General features: G+C 44.9%; 1 protein-coding gene across 1 annotated transcript in view; it reads left to right on the forward strand.

Moving 5' to 3' along the window:
- The window catches only part of tub (TUB bipartite transcription factor), a 276,378-nt gene extending 263,035 nt beyond the window's left edge, over positions 1–13,343 (forward strand). Inside the window, exons 9-11 of the mRNA XM_041197977.1 lie at positions 425–523; positions 9,729–9,900; positions 12,636–13,343. Coding sequence (XP_041053911.1) covers positions 425–523; positions 9,729–9,900; positions 12,636–12,769 — 405 coding nt within the window. The 3' untranslated portion in view covers positions 12,770–13,343. The remainder of the gene's footprint in view (positions 1–424; positions 524–9,728; positions 9,901–12,635) is intronic.
- Positions 13,344–15,264: the final 1,921 nt, after the last annotated feature.

Below are 15,264 nucleotides of genomic sequence, written 5' to 3' on the forward strand. Positions count from 1 at the left end.
TACATCCCTTAATAATATTTAATAAGTGGTATTATTACATGGATACAATCCCCCTGGTTTGTGCAAAAGACAATTTGGGAATAGATAGGTCATTTTGCATCAGGTAAATCAGGTCCTATTGACTATTTTTCTGAACCTGAACTGGATAGTAGGCTGGTATAACACCCTCTCAGGTATCGCCATTCGCTTGTCATCTTATTGATTGCCTTGACACATCATTTCCATGTGTTGTAGCAACAGCTGCCCCTTAACATCACTTCCAATTACTGCCAGCATGAATTTCACAGCCATTGTTTGCTTGTTCAATAAGTGACTTTATTAACCTAATAAACCATTATGACTGTGGCAATGTGAAGACCTGGCTTTTTTTCAAATTGCTGTACATTGCTAAAATATAAATGGCTCTTTGCTTTCTCCTGCTTAGGAAACAAATGTTCTGGGTTTCAAGGGACCTCGGAAGATGAGTGTAATCATTCCTGGGATGAACATGGATCATGAAAGAGTGTCCATCAGGCCACGCAATGTAAGTTGCAAGAGGCATCCACAGGCTCCATTTGAAATCCACAATCATGTGAGACCTTATTTCATAAAAGGAGGGTGATTCAGTACGGATGTGTCTAATGCCTAAGATGCAACTTCGTGCAGACCTTTCATTACTTTAAAGACTGGATATGTGACTTGTGTGCCAGCATTAATAATGATTTTGAACTCTATGTTGCTATGTTTTGCCAAGTCCCAAGCCAAACTGAAGGCAGAACAGGGGCTGGATCATGGTTTGATGGTCTGAAGTTTTCAAACAGTAATATCAATGCAGAATGAGACAAAGATGTTAGTGGAAAAATTGACTTTTAATTTAGAAACAGCAGAAGTTCTGTATTAGATTTACCTCATAGGATGTTGCAGACAACACACTCAAACTTTGGACTGTCCAGTCCAAAACTGGACAGGTAGCAACTGGGTGAATTTAACAGCAATGCATAGGGTTACCGACCCTCTTGTATTATCCAGGAGCCTCCCAGAAGGGGGCAAGAATCCCCTGGACACTGCTGCTAACAGTCCAGGTGAACTTTGTGCTTTAAATGTCATGCTGCAGTAGCCACCCACACTCCCACTCTGTGAGAGAAGCTGCCAACCCAGTGATTTTACTTACCCTGACACTGCACCCATAGGGTTGGGAAGTGGCTGACAGGGGAGAAAGGGAGACAGCTGGGAGCTTGGGACTCAGGCAGATGAGACTGGGTGCAGACCCCACCACTTCCTGCAGAAGCACGAGCAGCAGCAGCAGCAGCCTGGTGAATGGGAATGATGCGGAGAGAGGAACAGCCAGTGAATGGTTGAGCGAAGCTTGGAGACTTCTCAGAATTGTTACAATGCAGAATGAGGTCAGTCGGCTCATCGTGCCTGCACCAGCTCTTCAAATGTGGGTAAATTGCGAAAGTCTGTTTCTACTGGTGGTTGAATGGTGAATAAGGGAGTGGAGACTGGGGATTCTCATTGGAAGAATCAAAGGGTAAGGAAAAAGGGAGGTTTTTAAACTGAAGGCTGTTAGACCATGGGGTGATTCCTGGTGGCTGTGAGGCATTAACTAGAACGTCTCTTAAAAGAGAATTGGTAAGTATTTGAAGAAGAGGGATAGTAAAGGAATGGAGTGAATGGGGTTCCACAGACACACACACACACACATACACCAGTGACCGAATGACTCCTCTTATCCTGTAATTTCTAATGTTCCATGAAAACATTCCTTTATCCATTCCAAACCCACAGTGTAGCTTAGGAATGTCAAGGCTGTGCTGACTTTTTGATCTGAGAAGTGTCTCAAACACTGAATCCACTGCTCTTTGTACAATCTCACAATTTGGTTTATAGGTCTCAGCAAGTTGATTTTAACGTGTAAAATCCAAGTACAGATCAGTTCTGACTGAGACTCTGGGTTCAGAGTTGTCACCTACGCACAGAACCTGAGTCCAAGGTGGGGAGGTCAGATTAGAATTTGGGCCTGTTAAAAGTGCAACAACTGGGGATCCTGACTGTGCTTTGTGGAGGGAATTGGTCACATTCTTAGGTGTCAGGTGATCAAACCTGAGGAGTAACTTCCACCAGAGTTGACAGCCCTACCAATGCAGTGTGTGCACCATTTTGTGATGGTGGTTGTTATTTTTGCAACTGTTGGTTGACCAACTTGGATACCCAGTGATTTGGTGAAATATTTTAATAAAGGAGTAGGTGATGGCATTGAAAATCAGCTGGGAGATGTAATTATCTATGCAACAAGATCTACACAAAACTAACACATGGAGCCAAACTATTTTTTCCTCTTGGCAAGCACCAAGCTGCTGCCCATTACAGGCACTTTTTATCAGCAAGCTGTTACTATTAGTACTCAAGAGAAGAGATTCTAGGCTAATTGTGATCATTAATTTCTTACTTGGCCGGAGGGAAACATTTTTTAATTAGTCCATCAAGCCCTTTAGCTAGTCAGTCAGGTGGAGGTTGTGCTAACCCTGCTGACTAAGTACAGGCTGCCTCATGGATTTGCTCCTGCTCTTTCAACCACATTAAGGTTAGTTACATGAAGTCATCAGAAACAAATCTGCTGCTGCTTACTTTATCAGCTAATTTGCTTGTTTTTGAGTTCGTTCTTTGTACTGTGTGCAATTTGATGGAGAAGATGGCTTCTATACCATTTAGTCAGCAAGATCTGGCAATGGCTTGGTGCTTATCAACTAATCTTTAAAACTGCCATTGACAGTTGGTGACACAAAAGTCTGCAGCTAATTTCCAAACTTTGACCAGTTGTGCAAACCGACCAGGAAGATAATTTCTCAAATTCGAATTGTGCTTAACGTCAGCAGTTAGGTTTTCTGATTTTGTGAAGACAGTAGATTATTGTCCAATTCCAGTGCTGGTCAATATTCCAAGTTCTATTTTATTCAAATCAGTTTAGTTAAGAAATTGACATCATTGTCTTATTACCATTCATAGCAACTACCCTTCCAATTTGTTTCTTACCCGTGTTATTTTCTCTTGTTCCCCTTTAAAACCTGGTGCTGGTTGCAGAGCGAATGAACAGCCATTCAGGGTTATATGTGACCTCTATCCTCCCCAGTTCAGATAAAGACTGGAATTTTAATGGCCCCAGGGCAACGGGCTTGGAAGCAGGGGGCGGGAGGGGGAAAAGTTGGTGTGGGTGGGGCAGATCAAAATGGTGTGGAGACACGGATCAGGGCAGATCCCTGGGCCAGGATTTTCTGGTCATCGAGTGGGCTCCGCAGGGGTGAGTGGGAGCAGCCGCAAAACGGACCGCCGACCACGATCTCACGCTGGCTGGCCAATTAACGGCCAGCCATTGTGAAACATGCGCTGCAGCGTTCAGTGCTGCTGGGGTGGGGGTGGGTGTGGGGAGGGCGAGCACAGAAGTTTGCGCATGCACACAGTAAAAGCTCCCCAAGGCACAGAGCTGCCTCAGGGAGCTGAAGATTTTTAAAATTAAAAATAAAGAATTTTAAAATGTTAAAAACATGTCTCCTCATGTGACTGCCACATGAGCAGGGACATGTAACATATGAGTACAAAAAGTTTTAATTTTTTTTCTAAATCACTGGTCGAAACCTCATCCCGCCCGTGGATGAGGTTTCGCCAAAAAGGCAAAGGCTGCTTAGCCTTTTCGCCCGCCCGCCAACTGAACGGTTGGAAGGGCAGCGAAAAATTCCAGCCAGTTATTTGATTAATGGCCTTAATAGACCGTGTAATTGTCAGCGGGGGAGCTGCTGACTCCTGCGTGCGCCTGCTGACTGAAATATCACGTGACTGTGTGATGACGTCAGGATGCTCGCCCGACCTCATCGCGCATCATTTTACGCTCATTTGGGTCGGGTGCATGTCCGCCCGACAAGCAAAATATTTTGTCCCTGAAGTCTTCCCCCAAACTGGCCAAATTTCCCAAGGGGCATTCAGGGAGCAAGGCTACACAGGCTGGAGGCAGGAAGCCAACTGAGCCTGTTAAAGAGCCAATTGACCAGGAATTTGCAGTTTTTGCCGTTTTCCATGGGGAACACATGTTCCACGTAGTGTCAGTGGCTCACCTGCTCCAGGGAGGCGAGAGCTCAGTGGCATGTGAGTATTGTCTGAAACTAGCAGCCATTGCAAATAGGCAGACTCAGGTCAGAAAATAGAAGGCTGGGACTTTTAGAGGGATTGCAGTGTTGCTGGAAGAGTGTTTCCCAAGTGCCGTGAAGCCAGCACAGGCAATACAAGGAGAGTCAGAACCATTGCACCATCCTGGCCCCAAATTCAAATGGGAGTTCTGCTCTGAGTTGACTCCTCCAGTGAGGAGGAGAGTGGGAGAGATAGACTGTATCAGCCACTTGGAGGGGACAGCAGCGGGCAGAGGAGCACCAGTGGCATGACTCCACAATAGGACCCAAACAAGGAGGGTGCATTGGGCAATAAGGCAGGCTAATGTTTGAAGGGGACTTTACTCACCTCCAAATGTATACAAACATAGGTTTAGCTTTGTGGAGATGTCAGAGTAGCAGTGTCTCTGAAGACTGTGTCTGAACAGACAGGTGGTTGCTGACCAATGTGGAATGCTGGAGAAGGAGTTGAGGTCAATGGGGTGCAGTGACCATGATGCTCAACATCGCATTGTTCCAAGATCACCTGGAGATCTTTCAGTCAGCTGCCCATCGCTGCATAAGCAGGTGATGGATGTCTTGTTCTAGAGGGCATGAGACTACATCATGTTTTGCACCGATTAGGCCAGTCAGGCCGAGAGGGCACCATGACAGGATTCCCTCAGGTTCCGGGGGTGATAGACTGTCCCCATGTGGGCATCAAGGCTCCCTCATAGCAGCCAGGTGCCTTTGTGAGCAGGAAGAGGTTCTACTCACTCAATGTTCAAAATGATCACTGTAAAAGGATTCTCCAGGTGTGAGCTCAGTTCTGAGGAAGCTGCCATGACTCACATGTCCTGAGACAGCCCGAAATGTCTGAACACTTCACTCCAACCAAACACCTTCATGCATGGATCCTGGGTGACAAGGTAAATCCACTAAAGACATGGCTGCTTACATCTGTGCACAACCCCAACATGAGACAGAAGAAACTTAGCTCAGCTCCCATGTGACTACAGGGGCAACTATCGAACAGGCAAGTGGCCTTCTCAAATTACAATTCCAATGCTCAGCAGATCTGGTGGAGCCCTTCAATACACCCATCATAGGTCTCCTGAATCATAGGAATCTGCTGTGCTCTGCACAACCTAGTGCTCTGGAGGGGAGTTGCACTGGAGACGGACAACCACACTGAGCTCACTGCCTCCTACTCCAAGGAGGAGGTTGAGGGGAATGTGCATCAAAACTTGGCAGCCAATGGCTATATACCAGTGGGACTTATTGCCACTGCCATTGACATGTGTGCAAGGGAGACACACGACTCCCTCATCAGCACACGATTCTCCTGAGAGTCCCTGTAACACCAGTGGATGTGAGACAGGTGTCTTCCTGTGGTAGCTATGGGGCCCTAACTGTGTCACTGGCCCTGTCGAGAGGCCATTCCAAGTCCTGCACTCACCATCGTCCTGCATTTAATGCCCATCATTTCACAACCTCCATCTCAATACCTCAACATCTATTCAAGACCCCCTAGGTAGAAATAAGCAGATGAGTTGCCTAAGTATGCATTTCATCAAATCATAAGGTGCATTCAGCAACTACCTATCATCCAGTGACCCCCAAGTGCCAATAAGTGCCCTTATACAAAAGCTTCTAAAGTACGCTGCTCTGCAGCTGGAGCTGATGTGGGCCAGACTGTGGTCCTTGCTGCTCCAGTGCACGAGGTGCCCATGAAGGACAGTGTCTGGGTGACTGAACCCTGGAGAGCTCCAGCACAGGATGTGCCCCATGCATCTGTGCAGAGGCAGCCTCTGTCCTCTAGATCGTGCAGTGCTCCTGTCAGCATCAAAGCAGCAGAAGCTCAGCTGTCTACACAAAGACAACTTGAGGAATCTGCCCCTCGACCCTTTCATGGCTGACCTGCTTACCAGGAGATGGGCAGCACCTGGCAATGAGCCATCTCACATATGCAGCGCTTGACATTGCTCAAGGATGAGGCCATATTGTTGAGCCTGCTGGATGCCTCCTAGAACCACTCATTGGTCCACTGCATGTGGCTCTCCATGACAGTCACCATTCTCTCAATAAATGGGGCCATGTAGTCATAAGCCAGAAACATGGAATCACTCATGGCATTGATGGACTTCTCCATTATACCTACATAAGAGTGAACATCCTCACTGTGGCTCACTCTGACAGGTAGCCACACATTTCATGCTGCTGCTCTAGTATCTGCCACTTTGATGACGACTCCTGAAGCCTGGCACCTGCAGGAAGTTGAGCATTGCTGGACCTGTCTTCACACCTCTGATGGGGACTGCTGCAGCTGTCACTGTCTCTGCCGCCTGCACCTGTACTCACCAGCTGGTGCCACCCACTCTAAATACGTGTCAATGCCCACCGACGTAAGAGGATCTGCACTGGTCAAGGGTGTGCTAAGCTAATGTAACACTGCCTCCTCAGATGGTGTCTCCTCCTCTAAGGTCTCATGTGACTGTAATGGTGCTGATGATAGCTGATCCACTACTGGCCTGCAGGAGAGAGACAGCAGTGCTACTAACAACTTCCACATCCAGCCACAGCCTCCTACCTGTCCTAGATCAGGAGCTTCCTATGGTCATCTAGGGCCACAGAGGCAACAGTGCTAATACTCGTCAAAAGAAATGGTGTCTGCACCCATTGATTTTCTCTCTCTGTGAGCTCTACCCCAACCTCACGACAAGCTGCCCTGTTGGAACCCATACGATCTCCATCGCTTCCGCTTTCATCTGCATGACCACAGCAATGAAGAGCACGCCACCTTCTGCACATCTCCACTTCCTTGCATCGAGCTCACTTCCACTGCAACAACAGAAATACACAGTCTCACGCTTGTCTCATGGCCCAGCTGTGCTAGTTAGACTGTGCCCCTTTAAATATCTAACATCGCACCACTCAGAGGCCATATGCAAACAGCTGATTTTATTAATTCACAGGATGTGGGCTTTGCTGGCTGGGCCAGCATTTGTTGCCCATCCCTAGTTGCCCTTGAGAAGGTGGTGGTGAGCTGCCTTCCTGAACCGATACAGTTCATGTGGTGTAGGTACACCCACAGTGCTGTTAGGAAGGAGTTCTAGGATTTTGACCCAGCAACAGTAAAGGAACAATATATTTCCAAGTCAGGATGGTGATTGACTTTGAGGGGAACTTCCAGGTGGTGGTGTTTCCATTTATCTGCTACCCTTGTCCTTCTAGATGGTAGCGGTTGTGGGTTTGGAAGGTGCTGTCGAAGGAGCCTTGGTGAATTGTAAATGATACACACTGCTGCTACTGTGCATTGGTTGTGGAGGGAGTGAATGTTTGTGGAAGGGGTTCCAATCAAACAGGTTGCTTTCTCCTGGATGGTGCCAAGCTTCTTGAGTGTTGTGGGAGCTGCACTCATCCAGGCAAGTGAGGAGTATTCCATCACACTCCTGACTTGTGCCTTGTAAGTGGTGGACAGGCTTTGGGGAGTCAGGAGGTGAGTTACTTGTCACAGGATTCCTCACCCCTGACCTGCTCTTGTAGCCACAGTGTTTGTATGGCTAGTCCAGTTCAGTTTCTGGCCAATGGTAACCTGCAGAATGTTGATAGTTGGGGATTCAGCGATAGTAATAGCATTGAATTTCAAAGAGTGATGGTTAGATTCTCTCTTGTTGGAGATGGTCATTGCCTGGCACTTGTGTGGTGCACATGTTACTTGCCACTTCTGCCACTTCTCAGTCCAAGCTTAGATATTGTCCAGGTCTTGCTGCATTTGGACATGGGCTGCTTCAGTATCTGAAGAGTTGTGAATGGTGCTGAACATTGTGCAACCATCAGCGCACAACCCCACTTCTGACCTTATAATGGCCTCTCACCCTTGTCACTGCAGCGAGTACCTCTGACTGACTATTATCCTCCAGTGTGAGGCAGCTCTGTGGCTCAATGCACATAGTGATCCTTGGTGATTACCTTTGTATGGGTCGGTCATCTCAACTCACATCTCATGGCACCATAAGCATGCAGTTCTACCACCTTGCCATTATGCATGTCACTTTCTTTGTCAGACAGCACAAAGTAATTGAATTGCTTCTGGAACTGCACCAATGTTTGTGCAACCATCTGTCTGCTGATTTCTTCAGCCATCTCTAGCCATGTCTTCTTCCTGAGGCTCACTGGGAACAGAGCTTCTCTCCATTCTCTTGTCACCTGCAGGATCACCTTCGGGGAGGTGTCACTGAAACTTGGAGCCACGCTTCCTCTTGCTGCAGCCATTCATCCACAGGTTCCCTTCTGCTGCATTCCTTCCTCTGCCCTCTATGGCCTGAGTTTTTCAGATGTTGTGGTCTCACTTCCAGCCGCCCGAAGCATTCCCCTTTGACTCCGAGTGCCCCTCAGCCATTTCACGCTCAAATGAGCATTAACTGGCTGCAGGTGGAACTTCAGATCCCCCACTCAGGAAGATGTCCTGCCTTAGAGAGCTGCTGGCCAATTAGATTGGACAAGAGCTGTAGTGGACTGGTGAGGAAATGCAGGAGTACGCCTGAGACTAAAGGTGGGATTTTCCAGCCCTGCCCACTGCCGGGATGATCCTTTCCCACCGAAAGCCAATGGAACTTTGGCTGGGCTGCTGAACCTCCCATAGTGGGTCCTACCACAACAGGACTGGAAAATCCTGGGTTAATCTGGGCACCCGAGGCCCAGGTAAGTTTAAAGGGCTCCAGGGTGGGGAGGGTAGGGAAGGCCTGGGGGAGGGCACAGACTCAGGGAGATGCTGGGACAGTGGAGGGTGGGAGGTCCGGAGGCCACCGGACCTTAATGGGGGGCCAGGAGGTGGGGAGGGCACGTGGCTTCAGAAGGGGGTTTTTGATGGAGGAGTCTGCTCCCCCCCAACCCCCCACCACTCCCCTTCCTTCCTGCCAAGATCTAATTCCCTTCATTTTCAGGCTTCCCCCACGTAACTTCAATCAAAAAGTTGAGGCTGGGTGGGAAACAGCCCTTACTGGCCACTTAAGGGCCTCAGTTTGGTCAAGGGCGGGCTTCCTGTCCGAGGCCTTGCTCGGCCCAGCATAAAATTGCTGTGTGGTCAGGGCAGGTGGGATCGCTGAGGGAATCCCGCCCCTTCAATTTCACACTCCCCACACCACTGCCGAAAAACCCGCTGGTGGGGGAGCATAAAATCCTGGCCTGTATGTGTAGCCTGTTATATCAAACTACCTGCTGATATTAGCTCACACCAGCCCTCCGGTCTTGGCTAACTGCCCCTTACCAAATGCTAATTGGCTGCAAATTGGAAGATCGCTAAGGAAGTCACACCACCTGGCTGTATGGCCACATGATCCACAAATGATCTTTGAGTTAGGACATTGAGTTTCTTGCTCCAGGTCAAAATGCTTTGAGAAAACGCTAGTTTTAAATTTAATTGAGAGAACTATTTTATAAATGAAGGATGGGATTGGTGGCAAAGCATTGCTATCTTGTCCATACCATAGTTTGGGTTTCCAAGATAATGTGTAATTTGTTCCCTCGTCAAAGACTGACCTTATTCAGTCATGGACTCTCAACCACTTGCAGGGTTTTTCTAACAAATGTTATTTTCTCTTGTTGATTAAGGAGCATGAAACATTGCTGGCAGGGTGGCAGAACAAAAACACAGAAAGCGTAATTGAGCTGCACAACAAAACTCCAGTATGGAACGATGATACTCAATCCTACGTCCTTAATTTCCATGGCCGAGTTACACAAGCTTCTGTGAAGAATTTCCAGATTATTCATGACAACGACCGTAAGTAGTAAACTCATGGTTGTATGGGAAGTTCTAGAGGTAATTACAATGAATGACCACTTGAACATGGTATCAGCTGGCACATGTGGAACTATACTCCAGCATGAAGGGTTAAACCTTAAATTTTAGTCTCAAAGAACATTTTAATTATCATTTTGACCACTTCCATTCTTCAGAGCATATTATTCTTAACTTTCTGAGTGACTGTAAGATTTCCTTAACTTCAGACGCTGCTGCTTCATGCTGAGAGCCAACTATACGATTGAACAAAACACACATTAAATCAAAGAATGGCAAAACCATTCAAAATTGTACAGCCATTAAAATGTTGATAATACAGTGGAAAAAATGTTTTTGAAAATCAAATTAGGATGAAACAAGATTGATTTGAATGGAGTTTTAACATACATTTTTAAATTTGAGAAAGAATAGCGATACAAAATTCCAGCACTCATATGAATGGAAAAAAGAATTGGCCCTTTCAGCACACTCTAGCCATGACTTTGGTGTGTGTGTGTGTGTGTGTGTTTGGGGGGGTTGGTGGCCACCAGAATTACTATGAAATAGGTTGGGTCCTGGCCTTAAACTTACATTTCCAGTTGGCCATTGATGTAGGAGGGGCTGTGGCTGGGACAGGTTTGGGAACTTTATAGGGACGTGGTGAGATCAAGCATACATTGCTTACCAAAGGGGTGTTTTTTAGGGGTCCCTGGGCAATCCTCCCAACGTGACACTCTTCAACCATCATTTTCACCCTTTTAAGAGCCATAGAACCAAAGGAAAGGTATGGTGCAGAAAGAGGCCATTTAGCCCATCGTTTCTGTGCTGGCCAAAAAGAGAAAAAAGAAACTATTCCCAGTTTCTAGCGCCTGGTCCATAGCCTTGCAGGTTACATCTTCACTACTACACTGAAGTATCGGTCTACAGTATATATTCTAGTCTTCAGGTGGGTCTTGAACCTTTAACACTCTGCTGCAGAGGTGAGGGTACTGCCCACTGAGCTGAGGCTTGCACATTGGCAAACATTTAGAATAAATGAATATTATCACTAAATTGTTGAATAGAATATGTTTTAAGAGATTGATCAGCCCCTCCAGAATCTTTTGCAGGTCAATTTTTAAATACCGTCAGAGTTATTTTAGGGTGAATATGCCAATCCATCCAGGAGTTTTCAGCTGTACCCTGCACTGTTGCATTCATTCAACAGGGTGCGTCCTTTAATCAATCATAGCTATCAGTGCTATTAACAGCTCTAAAAGGCATCTCCCAAAAACATCTGACTACACATTGTGTCACACATTTGATAACAATTACTTACTCTAGTCAGAAAGAGACCAGCAGATATATTTTCATCAGGATCCTCTGTGGGCCAAAAGAAATTGTCAGTGCAAGTGGAAAATTAATTTTCTAGTTTATAACAACACCAACATTTTTGCAAATATTAGCCACTGGAGGAAAATATATGTAAAGGAACATAAATGCTTCTTAATGGGCATCCAATGTCACTGATGAGAGGCCTGAACTATTTTCATACTTCATTGCAGTAAAATTGCAACAGTCAGCTTGTTAATCATGTTGGAAAGCCAAGGTCAGGAATTTGACAGCTCCATTGTGGGCATTAAGCAGGGGTGGGACTGAAGCACAATGCTGGACATTGAGGGGGTGCAATCATGAAAGGACTGTGATCAACCGGCGCAAATATTTATGTGGGGCTAGGAGGCAAAACTGGCTCTTTTGGCATCTTTCTGAGCAACCTTAAGAATGAATGTCGCTTAGTAATCAGCCTCACTGGACAGAGCACATGCTCTCCATACCGGATGTCTTATATTTTCAATCATCTGCCAATCCATTCATGTTGAAAAGTGGGGCAGTTGATGAAAGTTGACCCCAATATGTTGATAATTTTCAGACGTACCAATCAGAAGAACTGTTCCAAACGCATTTAAGTCATTGCTGCAGGTAACAATCAGAAAAGTTTTTTCACCTGAGTTGCTATAGTATTTGTTCCAATACATGTTGTTGTAATTGTTTTGTTGTTCTAACCTCATGTTGGCTCTGTAATGGAAAAAGCTGATGGAGCAATATCTTGCTAATCAATGGTGGAGAAGTTTTAAGAACCTTTAAGAGCCATTGCCAGATAAGGACATTGTTGATCAGCAAAACTATTTCCATTCCATTTTATTATATGGAACTCATGGTTAAGATGTGGCATTTTGCACATAATCCTGATGGAAGCACATTAATTATTTCCAATTGTCTTTATGTTGTAGAATTCCATCCCTTCTGGAAAGCAGTATTACGTTAATTAATTAATTAGTCTGCTTTCCAGATATTATTCGATATCCTCTAATGATGATCAAAATGCATCAAGGTACACCACCAACTGGAACAGAATTCAAAGCTAAATTAAAACTCATCAACTAAAGAAAACAGTATAGATTTTGACAACTAACAAGAAGTGCTTTCAGGATTGTAAACTATTGAAGATTTCATATGACTTTTATAAACTGCTAAAGCTTTGCTTTCATGGTATACATTGCCACCTGAGCTCCGTGATTAGTCTACGGTCTTGTAACTCTCTCCATCATTCCCTGGAAACTTGCTGTCAGCTGGGTTGTACAATTAGTAGAGAGCAGCAGGACAGATGTGAGGTAATTGTGGAACTTCATTCTACAAATTGAAAGGCATTTGATATTAAAAGAATCAATTGTTTGATGTGTTTGTATTTTTTTTAGCGGATTATATAGTGATGCAGTTTGGCCGGGTGGCTGAAGACGTCTTTACCATGGACTACAACTACCCAATGTGTGCATTGCAAGCATTTGCGATTGCTCTCTCAAGCTTTGATAGTAAACTAGCTTGTGAATAAATGGAACATTGGAAGTGTCATACTGAAGGAGCAACATGTGTTTCAAGGACAAGTTCGCTTTATTTGCTTTTATATATTGGTTGCAGATCACAAGACATAATTCATCTTCGGCATCATACGTTTCTTTGTAAGTCTACAGGATGACTAAAATTGCTTCAGGGTTCTAAATACAGTGTAGGACCCCATTTTAAATATTTTAATGAGGCTTGTGCCTATTTTGCTTTTTTTAAAAGTAGGCACAGTTCTTTGCATGACCCAAAAAGGGTAATTTTTAAATACTGACACAGTGATTTTGTGTGGACCTTTGAAACAAAACATTGTCTTCAAAAGAAAATAAAGGAAAAAACTACTAATCTGAAAATGGCAGCTATAGAATCCCAAGGGTATTGAATCAGAACATGAGAGAAATTTCTGCACATTAACCTTTCAAGTACTAATCCATGTTTCATCCCTTATACATAATCAGATTGTTCTTTTCTAAGTACTTTCCACAAATGTCATTATGTTTGTTCTGACAAGACCTTATGCAGCACATTAATAATTAAATGAATGCCGCTGATGTTTGGTGATACAGTCAAGTTTGTAAGAAAATTTCATTATTTCAAGTGATGTGAGGTCGGATTCACAATTAGGATCCATTTTAAGAGGCAAATTGTTAAAAAAAAATCCAATTATTGTTAATTCGCTTTTTATTTTATTGCTTTTTTATTTTATGTGGGATGTTGTTGTCTAAATAATGATATCATTGGGAATGAGGAGGCGTTCTCGTTATATTGGGATTGGATCATGTTCCTGGGGCAGTGTGGAGAGTATTTGCATCTATATGCTGTTCCTCATGTGTGATGGATACCTGATACTGACACTGTGGGCAGGATTTCGCCCTTAGGCCCCGATTGCACCGTTAGAATAAAATGTCGGTTGGAAACCCACAAATGCTGACATAAGGATCCAGAAAAAGTTTTTGGAGGAGGTGGCTAATTATGTGGCCGCCTTTGGGAACCTCATCTAATTAAGGATGGCAGGCAGGCTCCTGAGTCTGGAGGCCAAATAGGAGGCCGTCACTGGAAGGTCAACAGCCCCATCATCAGGGGTGGGAGCTGCTGATGTAGGTTGGTCAATGAGAAGGCGCCTCAAGGTTTCAACCCCATTTGAAGTATTTTCAAAGTTTAATCATTTAAAAAATTGGGGCAGCTGCCAGACCATCATTGTGGTAGGCAATCGCAGTTGTGGTGGGGAGGGATTAAATTGAATGAGACATTGGTGGCCCTCCGGTCTCACATCAGGAGGCCACCTCCATTCATTGGCCTGGCTTTTGATCAGTACCCACAATCGACAATTGGCCTAATTGGCTACTCGCCAGTGGTGGGCAGAGAGCCATTACCACCATCAACCCATCCATTTCCCTCCCCCCCCCCCCCAGATGCAGCCTCCCTCAAAATAGCCTTGAGATGTGACCATTGCAACAGAGCAGCACACTGATCGGTAGCAGGAAATTGCCAGCATGCTTACCCCCAGTCCTGCCTCCACATCCCATAGAAAATTCAGCCCTGTCTGTCAAAAATAGACATGACCTGTTCCTTGCCATGGACTACATTTGGCTAATGAGCACTACAAAATTAATCATCAGTAAAATATAAACTTTTAAAAAATAAGGAAAGAATATTAAAGGTAACTATAATTCTACATGAAAAGGAATTACAAATAAGGTTCTGATAACAAAATATACTTTAAAGAGGGACAGTGCTTCAATCAAATAAATGTGAAAGTATGTGGATGATGACTCGTGATAGTTTCCACCCCAGTATAAAGCTGAACTCTAATGCTATGGAGAAATGGATATTAATGCACATTTTGGCTAGTGGTTACAATGTGGAACTCGCAACCACACGGAGAAGTTGAGGCTACTCACTTAGATGCATTTAAGCAGAACTAGGTAACCAAATTATGGGAAAATGTATAGAAGGGTTAGATGAAGAGGGGACGGGTCTCTTGTGGAGCATTTATATAGCACCTTATTTGACCGCAGGATGTCCCAAAGTGCTTTACTGCCGATGAAATACTTTTGAAGTGAGGTCACTTTTGTAATGTAGGAAACACAGCAGCCACTTTGCACACAGCAGGCTCCCACAAACAGCAAGTGATAATGACCAGATAATCTGTATTTGTGATGTTGATTGAGTGATAAATATTGCCCAGGATACCAGGGATAACTCCCCTGCTTTTCCTCACAATAGTGCCATGGGATCAGTTACATCTACCCAAGAGGGCATATAGGGCATCGATGTAACATCTCTTCTGAAAGACAGCACCTCCAACTGTGCAGCACTACCGCAGTATTAAACTGGAGTGTCAGTCTTGCTTTTTGTGCTCAAGTCCTGGAGTGGGACTTGAACCCACAAAATTCTGACACAGAGGTGAGAGAACTGCCAACTCAGCCATGGCTGACATATCATGATGCAGTAACTATGATAATAAACTGGCTTTGTTTTTTTATC

Source organism: Carcharodon carcharias, chromosome 10 (genome assembly GCF_017639515.1).
Source record: "Carcharodon carcharias isolate sCarCar2 chromosome 10, sCarCar2.pri, whole genome shotgun sequence".
NCBI classification, from domain to species: Eukaryota; Metazoa; Chordata; class Chondrichthyes; order Lamniformes; family Lamnidae; genus Carcharodon; species Carcharodon carcharias.